The sequence below is a fragment of the Bombina bombina genome, chromosome 1 (assembly GCF_027579735.1).
Source record: "Bombina bombina isolate aBomBom1 chromosome 1, aBomBom1.pri, whole genome shotgun sequence".
Taxonomy (NCBI): Eukaryota; Metazoa; Chordata; class Amphibia; order Anura; family Bombinatoridae; genus Bombina; species Bombina bombina.
The window spans coordinates 25598292-25624325 of record NC_069499.1 but is presented as its reverse complement, the minus strand read 5'-3'; the positions used below and the strand labels follow the sequence as shown (position 1 = coordinate 25624325).

Below are 26034 nucleotides of genomic sequence, written 5' to 3'. Positions count from 1 at the left end.
TAATATGCCCGAATTAAGGGGCAAGCGCGATAGCTCTGGGTTAAGGTCAGAGCGCGCTGATGACACGAGAGCCATGTCTGATACTGCGTCACAATTTGCAGAACATGAAGACGGTGAGCTTCATTCTGTCGGTGACGGTTCTGATCCGGGGAGACCGGATTCAGAAATTTAAAATTTTAAATTTAAGCTTGAGAACCTCCGTGTGTTACTAGGGGAGGTATTAGCGGCTCTGAATGATTGCGACACGGTGGCAATTCCAGAGAAAATGTGTAGGTTGGATAGATACTATGCGGTACCGGTGTGTACTGACGTCTTTCCTATACCAAAAAGACTTACAGAAATTATTAGTAAGGAGTGGGATAGACCCGGTGTGCCTTTTTCCCCTCCCCCGATATTTAGAAAAATGTTTCCTATAGACGCCACCACACGAGACTTATGGCAGACGGTCCCTAAGGTGGAGGGAGCAGTTTCTACTTTAGCCAAGCGTACCACTATCCCGGTGGAGGATAGCTGTGCTTTCTCAGATCCAATGGATAAAAAATTAGAGGGTTATCTTAAGAAAATGTTTGTTCAACAGGGTTTTATATTGCAGCCTCTTGCATGCATTGCGCCTGTCACGGCTGCAGCGGCATTCTGGTTTGAGTCTCTGGAAGAGGCGATTCGCACAGCGCCATTGGATGAGGCTTTGAGCAAAGTTAGAACCCTTAAACAAGCTAATGCGTTTGTTTCAGATGCCGTAGTACATCTAACCAAACTTACGGCTAAAAATTCCGGATTCGCCATACAGGCGCGCAGAGCGCTCTGGCTTAAATCCTGGTCAGCGGATGTAACTTCCAAGTCTAAGCTACTTAACATTCCTTTCAAAGGGCAGACCTTATTCGGGCCCGGCTTGAAGGAAATTATTGCTGACATTACGGGAGGTAAGGGCCACGCCCTTCCTCAGGACAGGGCCAAACCAAAGGCCAAACAGTCTAATTTTCGTGCCTTTCGTAACTTCAAGGCAGGAGCAGCATCAACTTCCTCCGCTCCAAAACAGGAAGGAACTACTGCTCGTTACAGACAGGGTTGGAAAGGCAACCAGTCATGGAACAAGGGCAAGCAGGCCAGAAAGCCTACTCCCGCCCCTAAGACAGCATGAAGACAGGGCCCCCTATCCGGAGACGGATTTAGTGGGGGGCAGACTTTCTCTCTTCGCCCAGGCTTGGGCAAGAGATGTGCAGGATCCCTGGACGTTGAAGATTATATCTCAGGGATACCTTCTGGATTTCAAACCTTCACAAGGGAGGTTCCATCTATCGAGGTTATCAACAAACCTAGTAAAGAGAGAGGCATTTCTACAATGTGTACAAGACCTCTTAATCATGGGAGTGATCCACTTAGTTCCGCGATCGGAACAGGGACAAGGATTTTACTCAAATCTATTCGTGGTTCCCAAAAAAGAGGGAACCTTCAGACCAATCTTGGACTTAAAGATCTTAAACAAATTCCTAAGGGTACCATCGTTCAAGATGGAAACCATTCGAACCATCCTACCCATGATCCAAGAGGGTCAATATATGACCACAGTGGACTTAAAGGATGCTTACCTTCACATACCGATTCACAAAGATCATTATCGGTACCTAAGATTTGCCTTTCTAGACAGGCATTACCAGTTTGTGGCTCTTCCCTTCGGGTTAGCCACGGCCCCGAGAATTTTTACGAAGGTTCTGGGCTCACTTCTGGCGGTACTAAGACCACGAGGCATAGCGGTGGCTCCGTACCTAGACGACATTCTGATACAAGCGTCAAGTTTTCAGAATGCAAAGTCTCATACAGAGATAGTTCTAGCATTTCTGAGGTCGCATGGGTGGAAAGTGAACGTGGAAAAGAGTTCTCTGTTACCACTCACAAAGGTTCCTTTTCTAGGGACTCTTATAGATTCTGTAGAGATGAAGATTTACCTGACGGAGTCCAGGTTATCAAAGATTCTCAATGCTTGCCGTGTCCTTCATTCCATTCCAAGCCCATCAGTAGCTCAGTGCATGGAGGTAATCGGCTTAATGGTCGCGGCAATGGACATAGTGCCATTTGCGCGCCTGCATCTCAGACTGCTGCAACTATGCATGCTCAGTCAATGGAACGGGGATTACTCAGATCTGTCCCCTTTGCTAAATCTGGACCAGGAGACCAGAGATTCTCTTCTCTGGTGGTTGTCACCGGTTCAGCTGTCCAAAGGAATGACCTTTCGCAGACCAGATTGGACGATTGTAACAACGGATGCCAGCCTTCTAGGCTGGGGAGCAGTCTGGAATTCCCTGAAGGCTCATGGGTTGGTGGACTCAGGAGGAGAAACTCCTTCCAATAAACATTCTAGAATTAAGAGCAATATTCAATGCTCTTCTAGCTTGGCCTCAGTTAGCAAAACTGAGGTTCATCAGATTTCAGTCGGACAATATCACGACTGTGGCTTACATCAATCATCAAGGGGGAATCAGGAGTTCCCTAGCGATGTTGGAAGTCTCGAAGATAATTCGCTGGGCAGAGTCTCACTCTTGCCACCTGTCAACGATTTACATCCCAGGCGTAGAGAACTGGGAGGCGGATTTCCTAAGTCGCCAGACTTTTCATCCGGGAGAGTGGGAACTTCATCCGGAGGTATTTGCTCAACTGATTCGTCGTTGGGGCAAACCGGATCTGGATCTCATGGCATCTCGCCAGAACGCGAAGCTTCCTTGTTACGGATCCAGGTCCAGGGACCCGGGAGCGGTGCTGGTAGATGCATTAGCAGCCCCTTGGGTTTTCAACATAGCTTATGTGTTTCCACCATTTCCGTTGCTACCTCGACTGATTGCCAGGATCAAACAGGAGAGGGCATTGGTAATTCTGATAGCGCCTGCGTGGCCACGCAGGACCTGGTATGCAGACCTAGTGGACATGTCGTCCTGTCCACCATGGTCTCTTCCTCTGAGGCAGGACCTTCTAATTCAGGGTCCTTTCAACCATCCAAACCTAATTTCTCTGAGGCTGACTGCCTGGAAATTGAACGCTTGATTCTATCAAAGCGTGGGTTTTCGGATTCGGTTATTGATACATTAATACAGGCTCGGAAACCTGTGACCAGAAAAATTTACCATAAGATATGGCGTAAATATTTATATTGGTGCGAATCCAAGAGTTACTCATGGAGTAAGGTTAGGATTCCTAGGATATTGGCTTTTCTACAAGAGGGTTTAGAAAAGGGTTTATCCGCTAGTTCGCTAAAGGGACAGATTTCAGCTCTGTCTATTCTTTTACACAAACGTCTGGCAGAGAATCCAGACGTCCAGGCCTTTTGTCAGGCTTTGGCTAGAATTAAGCCTGTGTTTAAAGCTGTTGCTCCTCCGTGGAGCTTAAACTTGGTTCTTAAAGTTCTTCAGGGTGTTCCGTTTGAACCCCTTCATTCCATTGATATTAAGCTTTTATCTTGGAAAGTTTTGTTTTTGATGGCTATTTCCTCGGCTCGAAGAGTCTCTGAGTTATCTGCCTTACATTGTGATTCTCCTTATCTGATCTTTCATTCAGACAAGGTAGTTCTGCGTACTAAACCTGGGTTTTTACCTAAGGTTGTTTCTAACAGGAATATCAATCAAGAGATTGTTGTTCCATCGTTATGTCCTAATCCTTCTTCAAAGAAGGAACGTCTTTTGCATAATCTAGACGTGGTCCGTGCTCTGAAGTTCTACTTACAGGCAACTAAAGATTTTAGACAAACTTCTTCTCTGTTTGTCGTTTACTCTGGACAGAGGAGAGGTCAAAAGGCTTCGGCTACCTCTCTCTCTTTTTGGCTTCGTAGCATAATACGTTTAGCCTATGAGACTGCTGGACAGCAGCCTCCTGAAAGAATTACAGCTCATTCCACTAGAGCTGTGGCTTCCACCTGGGCCTTTAAGAATGAGGCCTCTGTTGAACAGATTTGCAAGGCTGCAACTTGGTCTTCACTTCATACTTTTTCCAAATTTTCCAAATTTGACACTTTCGCTTCTTCGGAGGCTGGTTTTGGGAGAAAGGTTCTACAGGTAGTGGTTCCTTCTGTTTAATGTTCCTGCCTTGTCCCTCCCATCATCCGTGTACTTAGCTTTGGTATTGGTATCCCATAAGTAATGGATGACCCGTGGACTGAACACACTTAACAAGAGAAAACATAATTTATGCTTACCTGATAAATTTATTTCTCTTGTAGTGTGTTCAGTCCACGGCCCGCCCTGTCTTTTTAAGGCAGGTTCTAAATTTTAAAATTATAACTCCAGTCACCCCTGCACTTTATAGTTTCTCCTTTCTCGTCTTGTTTCGGTCGAATGACTGGATATGACATGTGAGGGGAGGAGCTATATAGCAGCTCTGCTTGGGTGATCCTCTTGCAACTTCCTGTTGGGAAGGAGAATATATCCCATAAGTAATTCATGACCCGTGGACTGAACACTCTACAAGAGAAATAAATTTATCAGGTAAGCATAAATTATGTTTTTTAATAAAATATACTAGGCTGTATTTTGGGGCATTTGGGGCACATTTATAAAATTAACCAGAGATCTGATCTCTGGTTAATTTTATAAGCACTAATTGGTACAGTAAGCTTGCGGTAGCAATAACCAGCCACTTGTAATAGCTGGTTCATTATCAAATTTGCCCGTTTGCGGGCGCACGCTAAGTTAGAGCTCCACTTGTAATCTAGTCCTATATATTATATTGTAATTACTCAGCATTGTTGCTAATTAATATATGCCACCGCCAGCTGTCTGAGCAGCTGTGATACTTACATGTGGGTACATAAGACATATGCACATATGTACCATGTCTTGTAAAAGCTTCCACTGAAACAAAATATTTTTAACTAGAGAGTTTTTTACTTAACAGGTAATGGTTTACAAAACTTAAATGCATTGGTTTGCTTATAGATTCTGGATTTATGCCTTTAAAAACAGTTATAAATACTTAAAAACAAACAAAAAAAACAGTTGTAGCTCACTTTCATCTCAAACGCATTAATGTTCTTTTGTTTAACCCTTTGGCTGTTAATGGGTTGCAGCCTTCTGTGGTAGTAAATTATTTAAAGAGGTCTCTTCCTTTAAATTATGCCAGAAGAGTAGTGACCAACTTCTGAAAGGTTTTATTTAAATCATCTTCTCACCTGGTTTTTCAGACATGGATCTGTTGACGTGACGGATTTTAAATCAAGCTGGAAGACTGGCCAGGCGTTCTTAGCTATTATTCACTCTTTAAGACCAGATATCGTTGATCTGGACAAACTAAAAGGCAGATCCAATGATGAAAACCTTAGAGAGGCCTTCAGGTTGGCAGAAACCGAATTAAACATCCCCAGACTTCTGGAACCTGAAGGTAATAATCTTTTTGTATCTGTAGGAAGCCTGATAACAACGTGAAAGTAATAAAACAAAGTGCGCTGTTATGTAATGTCTAGAGCATGTTTAAATATTGCGATAAATGCAGCAGAATTAAACAATTAGTACAACACTTTCTATGTATATTTGTGCGATTAGAAAAGTGATTATAAATATCATAAAGTAAATAAACTGATATGTTATATGAGTGTGTGTAACCCCTGGATACAGGATACAGCCAGTAAGCCAATCGGGAACAGCCTACACATGTATGCTCCAATCAGCAGCCATATTCTTATCTGGAGCAGCAACAGCTAAACATTCAGTGTCAAAAGATGATTTGTTGCTAAAAAATCATGTCTCGTTAAACCTTAGTCGTTAACCTCTGGTTGCCAGAAAACAAAAAGATAAGTTACTACACAAGAACAGCCCTCCCTGGAAGATAAGAAGTTAATAATCTCCAGCATTTTTTTCTTCTTTATAATCAGTATGTTTATGGTGGTTACGTTGCATGCTGCTTATTACGGTTTAAATGATTGTCTTATCTCCCTGCAGATGTAAATGTTTCTAATCCTGATGAGAAATCAATTATGACGTATCTATCACAGTTCTTACACTATTCCAAGGCGGGGGTGAAACCTAAAAAATCTGTTCCCGTAAGTACCAATCGCCTAAGGATTAGGTATTAATGTGATGTCTGTTGTGTTTAATGGGATTCTCATGTAAAACTGCTTAGACCTTATATTCTCTTTAACCTAAGAACTTGTTGTAGACAGAAGTGAAGACCTACAGTGTTCCCGGGAATCTCATCTATAACTCTGGATTCTGGGTTTTGTTATACTGGTGCTGATTTAATGCTAAATGAGTTGTATGTTAGAAGGATCATTTCCCTCATGTGTAAAACTTACAAAGATGCCATGTTCAGCAGTTCCTAGAGTATTCACCGTAGCTGATTCTCTGAAGAGCGGAGAGATGAGGGAGCTTAGTAAATCAGCTGCACAGAATAGCCTGGGAACTGGTGAAGATGGAGGATGTGAGACCTCTGGAGCTGAAGAGGCTTGAAAGAACTTTAGAGAATTAAGCCCTTAATCAGAACTGCACTGAAATGTCAGGATTAGCTCTGCTGGAAAGTTCTCATATAGGTGATAACTTGCTCACTGAGGAGAACAAAGACTGATAAAAGGAGATTTTGTTCTAATGAACCTCCATATTCCAAAAATAGATTGCTTATTTGGGTGCAAGAAAAATGAAAGCAGAACGCTAACAAAGCAGATGAGAGAAGCTAAGTCACCGTCTTTCCTCATTGTGATGCAGTCCCAGGGGTGACACAATCAAAAAGCGTATTTGTCTGCAGGAGGCACTGGCTTTAGTATTCAGTAAAAAACTCTAGGTTTGAATGTTCTTTTGAGGATGTTACCCCTACAGAAATATCGCTGATGCCGAAATATCACAGTCACCATAGTTACAACGTGTTTGTAGAAATGTTGTCTGCGCAGGAATTTCACAGGTGATATCGCCAGAGAGAACTAACTTTTGTTCACACTTTAGATGACAGAAAAGGCCACACACATATTATACATGGGCTCTGTCTCAGGGCTCAAAATATACAAAAACATTATCATACTACGCTTTTCTTAGGTTCCGAAATTCATACTAATTTGTAAATTCAGTGCCCTAGTGACAGCTTTAAATATTAACATTCTGGTGAAAGGAAGGAACGAAGCTGCTTCCATCTTGGGTGACATCACTTCCTGTGCTTTTTCAGCCATATTTGTTGTGTCTCAGATAATGGCAAATAGCAAAATACTAGAGATGGGATCACAAAGCATCACAGGGCTCTTTAACTCCTGTGTGAGGAAGGGGCTTGTCTGTGCTGAAACTGGAGATTAGGTACCACTTGGAAGAAGAAATTAACTGTTGTAAAAAGTCAAGGGCCTGTATATTATTTGTTTATACATCAGGCAACACTTTCAGATATCACTGTTGTTCTTTGCTGTCTTGTTTTTTATAGTATAAGTGTTCTCTTTAAATTAAGCATCTTTATAGTATGTGTTCTCTTTAAATTAAGCATCTTTATAGTATGTGTTCTCTTTAAATTAAGCATCTTTATAGTATGTGTTCTCTTTAAATTAAGCATCTTTATAGTATGTGTTCTCTTTAAATTAAGCATCTTTATAGTATAAGTGTTCTCTTTAAATTAAGCATCTTTATAGTATGTGTTCTCTTTAAATTAAGCATCTTTATAGTATGTGTTCTCTTTAAATTAAGCATCTTTATAGTATGTGTTCTCTTTAAATTAAGCATCTTTATAGTATGTGTTCTTTTTAACCCCTTAACGACTGAGGACGTGCAGGGTACGTCCTCAGAAAAAAGGCAGTTAATGCCTGAGAACGTACCCTGCACGTCCTCAGTGTGGAAAGCAGCTGGAAGCGATCCTGCTCGCTTCCAGCTGCTTTCCAGTTATTGCAGTGATGCCTCGATATGGAGGCATCCTGCAATAACCTTTTTAAGTCATCCGGTGCAGAGAGAACCACTCTGTGGCCCTCTCTGCACCGGAGATCGGTTGCTCCATGTGTTGGTGGGTGGGAGCCGGACCGGGAGGCGGGTGGCGGCCATCGATGGCCCTGTGGATGTGAAGGGGGGCGGGATCGTGGGCGGGGGTGGCTGGGGGCGCGCACGGGCGCGCACGCGTGCACGGGAGGGTGGGGGCGGGCGCGTGCATGGGGAGGGAGCGGGTGGGAACCGCTACACTGCAGAAAATGGGGAAATAAAAAATATATAATAAATGAAAATTAAAACAATCAGCAAGGTGGTGGGGGTTTGTCTGTGGGGGGTGGGGGGGGGGGAAGCTACACTACAGAAAAAACAAAAAAAACAAAAAAAAAAGCACTTTCTCCAACATAGGTGTGTCCGGTCCACGGCGTCATCCTTACTTGTGGGATATTCTCTTCCCCAACAGGAAATGGCAAAGAGCCCAGCAAAGCTGGTCACATGATCCCTCCTAGGCTCCGCCTTCCCCAGTCATTCTCTTTGCCGTTGTACAGGCAACATCTCCACGGAGATGGCTTAGAGTTTTTTGGAGTCTTAATTTAGTTCTTTCAGTTCTTCAGGGGGTTCCGTTTGAACCCCTACATTCCGTTGATATCAAGTTATTATCTTGGAAAGTTTTGTTTTTGGTTGCAATTTCTTCTGCTAGAAGAGTTTCAGAGTTATCTGCTCTGCAGTGTTCTCCTCCTTATCTGGTGTTCCATGCAGATAAGGTGGTTTTGCGTACTAAACCTGGTTTTCTTCCGAAAGTTGTTTCTAACAAAAATATTAACCAGGAGATAGTCGTGCCTTCTTTGTGTCCGAATCCAGTTTCAAAGAAGGAACGTTTGTTGCACAATTTGGATGTAGTTCGTGCTCTAAAATTCTATTTAGAGGCTACAAAGGATTTCAGACAAACATCTTCCTTGTTTGTTGTTTATTCTGGTAAAAGGAGAGGTCAAAAGGCAACTTCTACCTCTCTCTCTTTTTGGCTTAAAAGCATCATCAGATTGGCTTATGAGACTGCCGGACGGCAGCCTCCTGAAAGAATCACAGCTCATTCCACTAGGGCCGTGGCTTCCACATGGGCCTTCAAGAACGAGGCTTCTGTTGATCAGATATGTAAGGCAGCGACTTGGTCTTCACTGCACACTTTTACTAAATTTTACAAATTTGATACTTTTGCTTCTTCTGAGGCTATTTTTGGGAGAAAGGTTTTGCAAGCCGTGGTGCCTTCCATCTAGGTGACCTGATTTGCTCCCTCCCATCATCCGTGTCCTAAAGCTTTGGTATTGGTTCCCACAAGTAAGGATGACGCCGTGGACCGGACACACCTATGTTGGAGAAAACAGAATTTATGTTTACCTGATAAATTACTTTCTCCAACGGTGTGTCCGGTCCACGGCCCGCCCTGGTTTTTTAATCAGGTCTGATGATTTATTTTCTCTAACTACAGTCACCACGGTATCATATGATTTCTCCTATGCAAATATTCCTCCTTTACGTCGGTCGAATGACTGGGGAAGGCGGAGCCTAGGAGGGATCATGTGACCAGCTTTGCTGGGCTCTTTGCCATTTCCTGTTGGGGAAGAGAATATCCCACAAGTAAGGATGACGCCGTGGACCGGACACACCGTTGGAGAAAGTTATTTATCAGGTAAACATAAATTCTGTTTTTTATTGTAAACTGGGTACTGGCAGACAGCTGCCAGTACCCAAGATGGCCCCCAATAAGGCAGAGGGGAGGGTTAGAGAGCGGTTTTAGGGGGGATCAGGGAGGTTGGGGGCTAAGGGGGGGATCCTACACAGTAGCATATGTAAATATGCTAAAAAAAAAATTCATTTTTTTTTAAAAACCCTTTTATTTTAGTACTGGCAGACTTTCTGCCAGTACTTAAGATGGCGGGGACAATTGTGGGGTGGGGGAGGGAAGGGAGCTGTTTGGGAGGGATCAGGGGGTGGGATGTGTCAGATGGGAGGCTGATCTCTACACTAAAGCTAAAATTAACCCTGCAAGCTCACTACAAACTCCCTAATTAACCCTTTCACTGCTAGCCATAATACACGTGTGAGGCGCAACAGGATTTAGTGGCCTTCTAATTACCAGAAGGCAACGCCAAAGTCATATATGTCTGCTATTTCTGAACAAAGGGGATCCCAGACAAGCATTTACAACCATTTGTGCCATAATTGCACAAGCTGTTTGTAAATGATTTCAGTGAGAAACCTAAAATTGTGAAAAATTTTACGTTTTTTTTAATTTGATCGCATTTGGCGGTGAAATGGTGGCATGAAATATACCAAAATGTGCCTAGATCAATACTTGGGGTTGTCTACTACACTACACTAAAGCTAAAATTAACCCTACAAGCTCCCTAAAAGCTCCCTAATTAACCCCTTAACTGCTGGGCATGATACACTTGTGGTGCGCAGTGGCATTTAGCGGCCTTCTAATTACCAAAAAGCAACGCCAAAGCCATATATGTGTGCTATTTCTGAACAAAGGGGATCCCAGAGAAGAATTTACAACCATTTATGCCATAATTGCACAAGCTGTTTGTAAATGATTTCAGTGAGAAACCTAAAGTTTGTGAAAAAATTTGTGAAAAAGTGAACAATTTTTTGTATTTGATCGCATTTGGCGGTGAAATGGTGGTATGAAATATACCAAAATTGGCCTAGATCAATACTTTGGGATGTCTACTAAAAAAAAATATATACATGTCAAGGGATATTCAGGGATTCCTGAAAGATATCAGTGTTCTAATGTAACTAGCGCTAATTTTGGAAAAAAATGGTTTGGAAATAGCAAAGTGCTACTTGTATTTATGGCCCTATAACTTGCAAAAAAAGCAAAGAACATGTAAACATTGGGTATTTCTAAACTCAGGACAAAATTTAGAAACTATTTAGCATGGGTGTTTTTTGGTGGTTTTAGATATGTAACAGATTTTGGGGGTCAAAGTTAGAAAAAGTGTGTTTTTTTCCATTTTTCCTCATATTTTATCATTTTTTTTATAGTAAATTATAAGATATGATCAAAATAATGGTATCTTTAGAAAGTCCATTTAATGGCGAGAAAAACGGTATATAATATGTGTGGGTACAGTAAATGAGTAAGAAGAAAATTACAGCTAAACACAAACACCGCAAAAATGTAAAAATAGCCTTGGTCCCAAACGGACAGAAAATGGAAAAGTGCTCTGGTCACTAAGGGGTTAAATTAAGCATCTAGTCTTTTGTCTTCTCACAAGAGAATGGTGTAGAATCATTTTTACTCTGCTGGGTGCAAAATTAGGGAGACATTGTATTTTCTTCTTTTCACAGGAACAAGTACAGAAGACCCTGGATTGGTTACAACTGGAGGAACAGAAATTACAGACTTTGTTTACTGAGATGGACGGTGAAACTTATACCAAAAAATACCAAGTAAGCATTCCGTATACAGCTGCTTTTTCAAGCTTTCAAAAACACATTTTATAATTTGATTTCTTCTCTTTTGTGTAAATTCTAGATTTTTGGGATTGTGACATTGAGATCATCTTTACAGTACAGCCCCTAGTATTTGTATTATATATTAACTGGATTTATATTTAGTAGTGCTGGTATATTTAGCAGTGCTGGTATATTTATAGCTTTATGTTTGGGATTTAATTTAACCACTACGTGTTTTCTCTTGTCCCTATTTTGGTTTTTAGGGAATCTTATTATTTATGAGAAAGTTTAATGAACAAAAGCGAGTTTTCATGTCTGATTTGACAATGCAGTCTGTGCCGGCTGAGGAACAAAAACTTATAAGAAAATCCTTAGAAAACATCACTACCCAGGTGAACTAATAATAACTATAATTTTATGTGGACAAAGACAAAACACTTCACTTATGAAACTTGAGTGTAATTTTAGTTACAGGGATTTTTTTATAGATACTGTAAATTAAGTTTTCATGAATTGGATACCGATTGCAGTTTAAAAAACAAACAAAAACTTTCCAGTTTTATTCTATTTTCAAATATGCTTTGTTTCTTGTATCCTATGTTGAAGGATCTAGCTAGGCACAGGGGTGTTCATGTGTCTTAAGGGGAAGCATTCTTTACTACAATATATAAAACATTACTACAACTGTTGCTGTAAACACTGCTGTCATAGAACACTGAAGACACGTGCATGCTCCTGAAGACACGTGCATGCTCCTGAAGACGCGTGCATGCTCCTGAAGACGCGTGCATGCTCCTGAAGACACGTGCATGCTCCTGAACTTCCTAAGAGCCTGTCTAGGTCAACAAAGGATGAAGCAAATTTGATAACTTTTGTATATTTAATTTTCATGCTCTACCTTTTCTTTAAAACATAAAAGCTAAATTAAATCCCCATACTGGGCCAGATTACAAGTTGAGCGCAAAATATTGCTTCCATGAAATTGATATTTGCGCTCAATTGAGTAATACCGGGGCACACAAATGTGCGCTGGTTTTACAAGTGAGGTCGAGTTCACATTGCACAAAAACGCTTCCATAGGCTCCAATAAGAGCCTCGTCCTCATGCCGTCAGACACGGCATGAGAATTAGTGAGGCGAAGGGGGTAAGCTGCACAGCGATGGTCAGCAAATATAAATACCGTATATATTGTGTATATACATATGTATTTACTGGGAACACACAATTCCCATAGACCGCAATGTAAAGGCACACCCCACTCCGCCCTTTTTAATCCCGTATAACTGCTTTTTAGCATTTATATTTTTTTTACATAAAGATGCAATTTAATAAAAAAACAAACAAAAAAAACACCACTTTATTTTAGGGGCATTTAGGGCGAGCTTGCGGTAGCAATAACCATTCACTTGAAATGGCTGGTTATTTATTGCGTGCCTGTAAACGGGCGAACTTGCCCATTTGCGGGCGGGCGGGCGATGAATTAGAGCTCCACTTGTAATCTGGCCCAATGTAGGGAAAAGCACAGCACTCTCAGGAAATTCTTTAACTTTGTAATTGTGATGTTAAAGGGAACATAATCTCCTTCTTTAGCAGTAGCAGCTTGTTATTGATGACATGACGCACACCACTTTGTGCTCTCTGGGTAGAAGTGGTGTTTGAATGCTGGTGTACGATGCATGTGCAGCATATGTGTGTATGCATGCGCAGCATATGTGTGTATGCATGCGCAGCATATGTGTGTATGCATGCGCAGCATAAGTGTGTATGCTGCTGTAACAGTTATAGCTTTTACTAGAAGCATTTTAGGGGCTTCTTATCGTATTGTTCTGTGATTACCACATGCACAGATTGCCGCATGGAAACGGGATCTAGACCACAGCTTGCCGCATCCCCTGATTGACGTGGAAGACTGGCTCTTGCAGGTGGAGAACTTGATTTTGCAGAGGATACCGGAGACAGAGAATCATATCAGCGCCATGACTGCGCTTCAGAACATGTCTGCATCATTTCAGGTATAATGAGGGGATTGTAAATGAGTTGCTAAAAAAAATAAAAGCCATTTGTTTCTTTGCTGTCTGTAATACATTTTTAACTATACATTTCAGTTACTGTGTTAAATAAAGCTTATTTTGTTGCACTTACATAGGCCTGTCCTTGCCCACCAATAGGAGTAGTTCACCTTATCAGCCTTTGCACATGGACAGGGTATATACATTTTGTATAAAATATAAGCAAAGTCCACATAATAAAATGCAAAGAGGTTAAACGCATATTTAAAGTTATCTTTACAGCAGTGCTGCACTACAGGGAGCTAGCTGAACACATCTCGTGAGCCAATGACAGGATGCACCAATCACTCCCGGTAGTGCATAGCTGGTCCTAGGCCTACTTAGGTATGCTCTTCAATAAAGGATAACAAAAGAAAGTAAACTGCAAATCTATAGAATATACATGCTCTATCTGAACCATGAAAGTTTAATTTTAACTTTCATGTCCATTGGCTGATAAATAGTACTTGCTAATCCTCCCTGAGCAATATTATGAATAATTACCATTAGTAGCAAGTGCATAACTAGTGTAAATCTAACTAGTTTCATGTAAGAAATTCTACAGTTAAATACTGCCTTTTTTTTAAGCTGATGACTTCACGTGCGATTTCATCACACTCATTGTTAGGAACATTCGCAGTTCTGTTTATATATAAACACATTTTGACTGTGGCGGGCCCTGTGAGACAGAAATGAGTAGCGCTTGTTTACACGCCGAAGAACCTGTATACCGATTATATAAATGTGCAAACAAATACATATTTAGCCAGTTGTGTAACTGCCCAGCAATAATCTTTGTGATTCTTCCAGGGTTTAATAACCAAAACTGCTGACCACTGGGCGACTCTCGAATCATTTAAGAATATCGATGGCAATGGAATGATTCTTGTCCCAAGCGATAAACTTGATGAAATGAAGACTAGGTAGGAATACTCTTTATCCTTGTATGAAATGTAGTTTTTGTTAGTTTGTATTATAGTTGCAGAGTGTTTTTTATTTCACTGAGAAAAAGAGGGTTAAAGACGCTCTGACTAGATACACTTTTAGCACTCAAGAGTCAGAGGGTCTTTAACCCTTTTTCTCAGTGTTCAATTCCAATACACAAGCACCATCACTCCAGAATAGTTAAATCCCTAATGTTGAGGATTAGTTACGGAGATAAAGAGTCCACACAACTGACTGGTAGTGCCATTGGTTTTCTTTAACTTTAGTTTATTTGTCGTGTTAAAATTACAAACTGATAACCGTTCTGTATAAATCATTATCATTTATTTATAAAGTGTTACAATTTCCGTAACTCATGGTACATGTGTATGGGTGACAGGATAAAAATACAGTTAATTAGAATGCACATTATTTGCTGCTGTGCACGAGTTCAGCTGTGGTTTTGTTTGTCTTTCAGGATAGAAAAAATCAGAGCAGCAAATTTCGGTCTGATGTTAGATTATCGCTGCGCTGGGCGTCATGCGCTTGCGCTGCTAGAGGAAGGCCAATGCAAATTAAAGTCCTGGAATGTGAAATACAAGTCTCAGGCGTCAGTAGAAAACATTCTAGTGGATTGGAAGGTAAGTTGTGTCTTTCCTGTGCGCCTCTGATCCGTGTGATTAATCGTTTGTTAATTCTTTGTGTTATTTAGAAAACCAAAAGGAAAATCACAACAGAAACCCCTAAACCAGTGAGGGCTAACCCCAGATGTTTTGAACTACATTACCCATGATGCTTAGGCACTCTGCAGTCTAGTTGAGCATCATGGGAAATGTAGTTCTGGAACATCAGGCGTGCCAGAGTTAGCCGTCATTACACTAAACAATAGTGTCTGTTAAACAGCTGATAGACAAGTGCAGAAGACGCAGCTGATTGGCTGGGAGAGTGGCTCCTGTAGCCAATCAGAAACCTATTCTATAATAATTCCCTGAAGCACTTTTTCTGATCAGTGGGAATCGTCAGAGGCCGCTGTATATTCGGTATTGTTTAATAATGTGTAACACTTTGTAATATCATTTTATTTATTTTGCTTGGTTTTGCTGTAAATTACTTTGCATCGCTTGTCCCCCTAATCCCAGAGAGGCTGAAAAGCAAATTCTGTAAATTGTTTTGTCTAAACCAGCTACATAATACACAGCAATTGCTTAGAGCAGTGCACAAATTTATTTACAGAAAACGCTAATTAAAGGGATATGAAACACAAAATGTTTCTTTCATGATTCAGATAGAGCAGCGATTTTAAACAACTTTGTAATTTACTTCTAGTATTCATTTTTCTTTGTTCTGTTATCTTTTGTTGAAAAGCTGGGACGTAAGCTTAGGAGCCGGCCCATTTCTGGAGCACTATATGGCAGCAGTTTTGCAAGAAAGTTATCCATTTGCAAGAGCACTAGACGGCAGCACTATTTCCTCATGTAGTGTTCCAGACACCTAGCTAGGTATCTCTTCAACAAAGAATATAATGAGAACAAAGCAAATGTGATAACAGAAGCAAATTGGAAACTTTTTTTAAATTGTCTGCTCTGTCTGAGTCACAAAATACATTTTTAGTGTTTCATATCCCTTTAATGACAATGGAAATTAGATAAACGTAGTTTTGTAAATACATAAGAAATAGACAGCTTTAAATGTTTGTAAAACGTATTATTTTGTATATAGACCCTAAGCTGTGCAAATATAAAATGTAAAAAATGTAGGGAGAATATTATTTTGTCTTTTCTGTTATTATCATTGTAATCATTCTGGGCCAGATTACAACTTGAGCCCCAAATATTGCTTCTGCGAAAGACATATTAGCGCTTATTTTAGTAATACCAGCGCACACAAATGTTTTTTTTCTAACACCCCACACCCTCCATCTTTAGCCCCCAAAAACTGCTTAGTGCAGCTCACGGTAGCAATAATCAGCCACTTGTAATGGCTGGTTATTTATTGCAAATTTGCCTGTTTTCAGGCGCGCAATAAATTAGCTCTCCAGCCCTATATTTGGAACAGGAAGCAAAGTTCAAATATTGACATCTAGCAAATTTATCAGCAGGCAACACCCAGCTGTATCTGTAAGGAACACCTACCTACCTACCTACCTACCCAATCCCTATGATATTGATAAATATTATTTACCTACAATGTCAGGACACACGGCAGCACACTGAATGTATTGCATCTGCCAGAATATTTGTGATAATAACTAATTCCCACCTCAGCATTTATTTAATGTACATTTCTCCAACATAGGTGTGTCCGGTCCACGGCGTCATCCTTACTTGTGGGATATTCTCTTCCCCAACAGGAAATGGCAAAGAGCCCAGCAAAGCTGGTCACATGATCCCTCCTAGGCTCCGCCTACCCCAGTCATTCTCTTTGCCGTTGCACAGGCAACATCTCCACGGAGATGGTTAAGAGTTTTTTGGTGTTTAAATGTAGTTTTTATTCTTCAATCAAGAGTTTGTTATTTTAAAATAGTGCTGGTATGTACTATTTACTCTGAAACAGAAAAGAGATGAAGATTTCTGTTTGTAAGAGGAAAATGATTTTAGCAACCGTTACTAAAATCGATGGCTGTTTCCACACGGGACTGTTGAGATGAATTAACTTCAGTTGGGGGAAACAGTGGGCAGACTTTGCTGCTTGAGGTATGACACATTTCTAACAAGACTTGGTAATGCTGGAAGCTGTCATTTTCCCTATGGGAACCGGTAAGCCATTTTCTTAGTTTAGTATAAGAATAAAGGGCTTCACAAGGGCTTTAAAGACTGGTAGACATTTTTCTGGGCTAAAACGATTACTTTATAACTATAAATAGTTCTTTTAATCTTGGGGATGTATTAAAAAAGACGGCAGGCACTGTATGGACACCTTTTTCACTGGGGGCCTTTTCTAGTCATAGGCAGAGCCTCATTTTCACGCCATTAATGCGCAGTTGTTTTTGGAAAGCAAGACATGCAGATGCATGTGTGAGGAGCTAAGAACCACTGAAAAAGCTTATTGAAGGCGTCATTTGGTATCGTATTCCCCTCTGGGCTTGGTTGGGTCTCAGCAAAGCAGATACCAGGGACTGTATAGGGGTTAAATGTAAAAACGGCTCGGGTTCCATTATTTTAAGAGTTAAAGCTTTCAAATTTGGTGTGCAATACTTTTAAGGCTTTAAGACACTGTGGTGAAATTTTGGTGAATTTTGAACAATTCCTTCATACTTTTTCACATATTCAGTAATAAAGTGTGTTCAGTTTAAAATTTAAAGTGACAGTAACGGTTTTTTTTTTAAACGTTTTTTGTGCTTTGTTATCAAGTTTATGCCTGTTAACATGTCTGAACCATCAGATAGACGATGTTCTGTATGTTTGAAAGCCAAGGTTCCTCCCCATTTAAATATATGTGATGAATGTGACATAGTGTCCAAACAAAGTAGGGACAATGATGCCACTGATAATAATGTTGCCCAAGATGATTCCTCAAGCGAGGGGAGTAAGCATGGTACTGCATCATCCCCTTCTGTGTCTGCACCAGTCTTGCCCACACAAGAGGCCCCTAGTACATCTAGTGCGCCAATCCTTCTTACTATGCAACAATTAACGGCTGTAATGGATAATTCTATTAAAAACATTTTGTCCAAAATGCCCACTTATCAGAGAAAGCGCGATTGCTCTGTTTTAGATACTGAAGAGCATGAGGACGCTGATGATAATGGTTCTGACATACCCTCACACCAATCTGAAGGGGCCAGGAGGGAGGTTTTGTCTGAGGGAGAAATTTCAGATTCAGGAAAAATTTCTCAACAAGCTGAACCTGATGTTATTACTTTTAAATTTAAATTAGAACATCTCCGCGCTCTGCTTAAGGAGGTGTTATCTACTCTGGATGATTGTGACAATTTGGTCATTCCAGAGAAATTATGTAAGATGGACAAGTTCCTAGAGGTCCCGGTGCCCCCCGATGCTTTTCCTATACCCAAGCGGGTGGCGGACATTGTAAATAAGGAATGGGAAAGGCCCGGCATACCTTTTGTTCCTCCCCCTATATTTAAGAAATTATTTCCTATGGTCGACCCCAGAAAGGACTTATGGCAGACAGTCCCCAAGGTCGAGGGGGCGGTTTCTACTCTAAACAAACGCACTACTATTCCTATAGAAGATAGTTGTGCTTTCAAAGATCCTATGGATAAAAAATTAGAGGGTTTGCTTAAAAAGATGTTTGTTCAGCAAGGTTACCTTCTACAACCAATTTCATGCATTGTTCCTGTCACTACAGCAGCGTGTTTCTGGTTCGAAGAACTAGAAAAGTCGCTCAATAAAGAATCTTCGTATGAGGAGGTTATGGACAGAGTTCAAGCACTTAAATTGGCTAACTCTTTTATCTTAGACGCCACTTTGCAATTAGCTAGATTAGCGGCGAAAAATTCAGGTTTTGCTATTGTGGCGCGCAGAGCGCTTTGGCTAAAGTCTTGGTCAGCGGATGTGTCCTCCAAGAACAAATTGCTTAACATCCCTTTTAAGGGTAAAACGCTGTTTGGCCCTGACTTGAAAGAGATTATTTCTGACATCACTGGGGGAAAGGGCCACGCCCTTCCTCAGGATAGGTCTTTTAAGGCTAAAAATAAGCCAAATTTTCGTCCCTTTCGCAGAAACGGACCAGCCTCAAATTCTACACCCTCTAAGCAAGAGGGTAATAGTTCCCAAACCAGCCTGGAGACCGATGCAAGGCTGGAACAAGGGTAAGCAGGCCAAGAAACCTGCCACTGCTACTAAAACAGCATGAAGTGTTGGCCCCCGATCCGGGACCGGATCTGGTGGGGGGCAGACTCTCTCTCTTTGCTCAGGCTTGGGCAAGAGATGTTCAGGATCCTTGGGCGCTAGAAATAGTTTCTCAAGGTTATCTCCTGGAATTCAAGGAACTACCCCCAAGGGGGAGGTTCCACAGGTCTCAATTGTCTTCAAACCAAATAAAAAGACAGGCATTCTTACATTGTGTAGAAGACCTGTTAAGAATGGGAGTGATTCATCCTGTTCCATTAGGAGAACAAGGGATGGGGTTTTACTCCAATCTGTTCATAGTTCCCAAAAAAGAAGGAACATTCAGACCAATTTTAGATCTCAAGATTCTAAACAAATTTCTCAGGGTTCCATCGTTCAAAATGGAAACCATTCGAACAATTCTTCCTACCATCCAGGAAGGTCAATTCATGACCACGGTGGATTTAAAGGATGCGTATCTACATATTCCTATCCACAAGGAACATCATCGGTTCCTAAGGTTCGCCTTTCTGGACAAGCATTACCAGTTTGTGGCACTTCCATTCGGATTAGCCACTGCTCCAAGGATTTTCACAAAGGTACTAGGGTCCCTTCTAGCGGTGCTAAGACCAAGGGGCATTGCAGTAGTACCTTACTTGGACGACATACTGATTCAAGCGTCGTCTCTGTCGAAAGCAAAGGCTCATACGGACATTGTCCTAGCCTTTCTCAGATCTCACGGGTGGAAAGTGAACATAGAAAAAAGTTCTCTGTCACCGTCAACAAGAGTTCCCTTCTTGGGAACAATAATGGACTCCTTAGAAATGAAGATTTTTCTGACAGAGGCCAGAAAATCAAAACTTCTAAGCTCTTGTCAAGTACTTCATTCTGTTCTTCTTCCTTCCATAGCGCAGTGCATGGAAGTAATAGGTTTGATGGTTGCGGCAATGGACATAGTTCCTTTTGCACGAATTCATCTAAGACCATTACAACTGTGCATGCTCAGACAGTGGAATGGGGATTATACAGACTTGTCTCAGACGATCCAAGTAGATCAAAGAACCAGAGATTCACTCAGTTGGTGGCTGAACCTGGACAACCTGTCACAGGGAATGAGCTTCCGCAGACCAGAGTGGGTCATTGTCACGACCGACGCCAGTCTGGTGGGCTGGGGCGCGGTCTGGGAACCCCTGAAAGCTCAGGGTCTATGGTCTCGGGAAGAATCTCTTCTCCCGATAAACATTCTGGAACTGCGAGCGATATTCAATGCTCTCAAAGCTTGGCCTCAACTAGCAAGGGCCAAATTCATAAGGTTTCAATCAGACAACATGACGACTGTTGCATATATCAACCATCAGGGGGGAACAAGGAGTTCCCTGGCAATGGAGGAAGTGACCAAAATAATTCAATGGGCGGAGAATCACTCCTGCCACTTGTCTGCAATCCACATCCCAGGAGTGGAAAATTGGGAAGCGGATTTTCTGAGTTGTCAGACTTTCCATCCGGGGGAGTGGGAACTCCATCCGGAAATCTTTGCCCAAATAACTCAATTATGGGGCATTCCAGACATGGACCTGATGGCGTCTCGTCAGAACTTCAAGGTTCCTTGCTACGGGTCCAGATCCAGGGATCCCAAGGCGACTCTAGTAGATGCACTGATAGCGCCTTGGACCTTCAACCTAGCTTATGTATTCCCACCGTTTCCTCTCATTCCCAGGCTGGTAGCCAGGATCAATCAGGAGAGGGCTTTGGTGATCTTGATAGCTCCTGCGTGGCCACGCAGAACTTGGTATGCAGACCTGGTGAATATGTCATCGGCTCCACCATGGAAGCTACCTTTGAGACAGGACCTTCTTGTTCAAGGTCCATTCGAACATCCGAATCTGGCTTCACTCCAACTGACTGCTTGGAGATTGAACGCTTGATTTTATCAAAGCGTGGGTTTTCAGATTCTGTCATTGATACTCTTGTCCAGGCTAGAAAGCCTGTAACTAGGAAAATTTACCATAAAATATGGAAAAAATATATCTGTTGGTGTGAATCTAAAGGATTCCCATGGAACAAGATAAAAATTCCTAAGATTCTATCCTTTCTACAAGTGGGTTTGGAGAAAGGATTATCTGCAAGTTCTTTGAAGGGACAGATTTCTGCTTTATCTGTTTTACTTCACAAAAAACTGGCGGCTGTGCCAGATGTTCAAGCTTTTGTTCAGGCTCTGGTTAGAATCAAGCCTGTTTACAAACCTTTGACTCCTCCTTGGAGTCTCAATTTAGTTCTTTCATTTCTTCAAGGGGTTCCGTTTGAACCCTTACATTCCGTAGATATTAAGTTATTATCTTGGAAAGTTTTGTTTTTGGTTGCAATTTCTTCTGCTAGAAGAGTTTCAGAGTTATCTGCTCTGCAGTGTTCTCCTCCTTATCTGGTGTTCCATGCAGATAAGGTGGTTTTGCGTACTAAACCTGGTTTTCTTCCGAAAGTTGTTTCTAACAAAAACATTAACCAGGAGATAGTTGTGCCTTCTTTGTGTCCGAATCCAGTTTCAAAGAAGGAACGTTTGTTACACAATTTGGATGTAGTTCGTGCTCTAAAATTCTATTTAGAGGCTACAAAGGATTTCAGACAAACATCTTCTTTGTTTGTTGTTTATTCTGGTAAAAGGAGAGGTCAAAAAGCAACTTCTACCTCTCTCTCTTTTTGGCTTAAAAGCATCATCCGATTGGCTTATGAGACTGCCGGACGGCAGCCTCCTGAAAGAATCACAGCTCACTCCACTAGGGCTGTGGCTTCCACATGGGCCTTCAAGAACGAGGCTTCTGTTGATCAGATATGTAAGGCAGCGACTTGGTCTTCACTGCACACTTTTACCAAATTTTACAAATTTGATACTTTTGCTTCTTCTGAGGCTATTTTTGGGAGAAAGGTTTTGCAAGCCGTGGTGCCTTCCATCTAGGTGACCTGATTTGCTCCCTCCCATCATCCGTGTCCTAAAGCTTTGGTTTTGGTTCCCACAAGTAAGGATGACGCCATGGACCGGACACACCTATGTTGGAGAAAACAGAATTTATGCTTACCTGATAAATTACTTTCTCCAACGGTGTGTCCGGTTCACGGCCCGCCCTGTTTTTTTTAATCAGGTCTGATGAATTATTTTCTCTAACTACAGTCACCACGGTATCATATGATTTCTCCTATGCATATTCCTCCTTTACGTCGGTCGAATGACTGGGGTAGGCGGAGCCTAGGAGGGATCATGTGACCAGCTTTGCTGGGCTCTTTGCCATTTCCTGTTGGGGAAGAGAATATCCCACAAGTAAGGATGACGCCGTGGACCGGACACACCGTTGGAGAAAGTAATTTATCAGGTAAGCATAAATTCTGTTTTTAACTGATTTGTAATCATATTACAAGTGGTGCGTGATTTAGCGCTCCCACTTGAGCGTACATTTGTTAGAAGTAATGTTTTTGCGTGTGTATATTGCAAGTTGAAAGTAAAAAGTTTTCTCACAAGCAAAACCTATCATATGCTAACTTTTTTAGACTTTGTGATATTGCGAGCGTGTTAACGTATTCTCCCCGTAGACGTCAATGGAGAGTGCAGAAGAAAAAACCTAACACCTGTCGTTCGAGCACTATCCCGACAGGAGTTATTCATATTTCACATTACAATGTTCTTCACTTACAGAACAATGCTATTTTCATTGTAAATACATATTTCTATAGATATCTGTATATAGCTTTGGCGGTATATCTATTCCTATAGATATATTGTAATATATATTTATTTTACTTTAACATTATCATATATATATTTATATTTAATAATTAAAATTGCAATTTTTTACGTGAGCATAGAAATGTAAAATATGCGTAATGTGATTCATGTTTTGTGATTTAGGTCTAACACGGACATGAAGAATTACTAATATCAAAGTGCTTTTTTGAGATATTAAATATAAAATATAAAAAAATATTAATAATTAAACATACTGTCACAAATAAATATATATATTCTATGGATTATTTATATTTTTCTACAGTATATGTAATAATATTTAATAATTAATATTTTTTAATATTTAATATTTCAAAATGTGCTTTGAGATTCGTAATTCTTAATATGAGCTAACCCGACACCGCATTAGGCCTAAATCATTAAACACAAATCGTGTTAGGCACATTTTATATTCCTATGTTTTTCACATAGAAATTTTTAAATTTTTTATTATTAAATATATATTTCTATAAATATTTTAAGTAAAATAGCTATCTATGTGTATACCTCTATAGGAATATACAGATACATATAGAAACATGTATTTATAATAAAAATAAGATTTTCCTGTAAGTGAAGAACTTTGGAATGTGAAATATGTGCAGTAAATATGCAGTAAAACACATAAATACATATGTATATACACACACACATATATATACAGTATATTTAGACATGTATATGTATGTATACATACAGTATAACCCTTTGCAGTCAAACACCTTCTTATATCCCATATACCTTTGAGCTCTTATAGCTTTTTTTTTTTAATATTTATGTGAATCATTTTTATCAGATATTGTTTATATGAGTGTAACTGTAATTGTAAATTTCATATAATTGGCAAGAGTCCATGAGCTAGTGACGTATGGGATATACAATCCTACCAGGAGGGGCAAAGTTTCCCAAACCTCAAAATGCCTATAAATACACCCCTCACCACACCCACAATTCAGTTTTACAAACTTTGCCTCCTATGGAGGTGGTGAAGTAAGTTTGTGCTAAGACTTCTACGTTGATATGCGCTTCTCAGCATTTTGAAGCCCGATTCCTCTCAGAGTGCAGCGAATGTCAGAGGGACGTGGAGAGTATCACCTATTGAATGCAATGACTTCCTAACAGGGGTCTCTGTCATAGGTTCTCTGTTATCGGTCGTAGAGATTCATCTCCTACCTCCCTTTTCAGATCGACAATATACTCTCATATTCCATTACCTCTACTGATAACTGTTTTAGTACTGGTTTGGCTATCTGCTATTTGTGGATGGGTGTCTTTGGTAAGTATGTTTTTATTACTTAAGACACCTCAGCTATGGTTTGGTACTTTATGCATTTATATAAAGTTCTGAATATATGTATTGTATTTATATTTGCCATGAGTCAGGTTCATGTATTTCCTTTTGCAGATTGTCAGTTTCATATTTGGGAAAGTTAATATTGAGAAATATTTTTCTTACCTGGGGTTTAGTCTTTTTTTCAATTGACTACTTGTTTTAAATTGCGGGCTGTCTTAGTCTCGCGGGTGCGCTAAATGCTACACTTTATTGCGTCATTCTTGGCGCGAGAATTTTTTTGGCGTGAAAAGACTCGTCCGTTGACACAAGTTCGTCATTTCCGGCGTCGTAGTTGACGCAGGGGTTCACACAGGGTTGCGTCGTTAGTGACGCGAGTGTGTCATTTCGGACATGTTTGGTGGCAAAAAAAATTTCAGTTACGTTGTGCGTCATACTTGGCGCCAAACTTTTTTTCATTATTTATTACCCCATTGCTTTTGCCTCTTGCCTTTTTCTATGTCAGAGGGCTATGCTATTTGCATTTTTTCCCATTCCTGAAACTGTCATATAAGGAAATTGATAATTTTGCTTTATATGTTATTTTTTCTTTTACATTCTGCAAGATTTCTCAATCTGATCCTGCCTCAGAAGTATCTGCTGGAACTTCTAATGTACATGATATACCTATGAATTTTAAAGAATTTGTTACTGATTCTATTCAGAAGACTTTGTCTGCATTTCCACCTTCTAATAAGCGTAAGAGGTCTTTTAAAACTTCTCATAAAATTGATGAAATTTCAAATGACCGACAACATAATTAATTATCCACCTCTGATGAGGATCTATCTGATTCAGAAGATCCTTCCTCAGACATTGACAAATCTACTTATTTATTTAAAATAGAGTATATGCGTTCTTTGTTAAAAGAAGTGTTAATTACTTTGGATATTGAGGAAGCTAGTCCTCTTGATATTAAAACCAGTAAACGTTTAAATGCTGTTTTTAAACCTACTGTGGTTACTCCAGAGGTTTTTCCTATTCCTGATGCTATTTCTGACATGATTTCTAAGGAATGTAATAAGCCAGGTACTCCTTTTAATCCTTCTGCAAGGTTTAAAATTGTATCCTTTACCAGCGATTGAAATAGCATTTTGGGAAAAGATCCCCAAAGTTGATGGGGCTATTTCTACTCTTGCTAAACGAACCACTATTCCTATGGAAGATAGTACTTCCTTTAAAGATCCTTTAGATAGGAAGCTTGAATCTTATCTAAGGAAAGCCTATTTATAGTCAGGTCATCTTCTTAGGTCTGCAATTACTTTGGCTGATGTTGCAGCTGCTTCAACTTTTTGGTTGGAGAATTTAGCACAACAAGAATTGGATTCTGACATATCTAGCATTGTTCGCTTACTGCAACATGCTAATAATTTTATTTGTGATGCCATTTTTGATATTATCAAAATTGATGTTAGATCCATGTCTTTAGCTATTTTAGCTAGAAGAGCTTTGTGGCTTAAATCTTGGAATGCTGATATGACATCTAAGTCTAGATTCCTATGTCTTTCTTTCCAAGGTAATAATTTATTTGGTTCTCAGTTGGATTCTATTATTTCAACTGTTACTGGGGGGAAAGGAGTTTTTTTGCCTCAGGATAAAAAACCTAAGGGTAAATCTAAGGCTTCTAATCGTTTTTGTTCCTTTCGTCAAAATAAGGAACAAAAACCTAATCCTTCCCCCAAGGAATCTGTTTCCAATTGGAAGCCTTCCTCAAATTGGAATAATTCCAAGCCTTTCAAGAAACCAAAGTCAGCTCCTAAATCCACATGAAGGTGCGGCCCTCATTCCAGCACAGCTGGTAGGGGGCAGATTAAAGTTTTTCAAGGATGTTTGGATAAATTCTGTCCAA

At 40.4% G+C, this 26034-nt stretch overlaps 1 protein-coding gene across 1 annotated transcript in view; it reads left to right on the top strand.

The window, feature by feature from the left end:
* SYNE2 (spectrin repeat containing nuclear envelope protein 2) overlaps window positions 1-26034 on the top strand; it is a 799180-nt gene that overhangs the window by 171995 nt on the left and 601151 nt on the right. The window contains exons 8-14 of the mRNA XM_053697281.1: window positions 5162-5358; window positions 5916-6016; window positions 11214-11315; window positions 11585-11713; window positions 13169-13333; window positions 14180-14292; window positions 14772-14934. Coding sequence (XP_053553256.1) covers window positions 5162-5358; window positions 5916-6016; window positions 11214-11315; window positions 11585-11713; window positions 13169-13333; window positions 14180-14292; window positions 14772-14934 — 970 coding nt within the window. The remainder of the gene's footprint in view (window positions 1-5161; window positions 5359-5915; window positions 6017-11213; window positions 11316-11584; window positions 11714-13168; window positions 13334-14179; window positions 14293-14771; window positions 14935-26034) is intronic.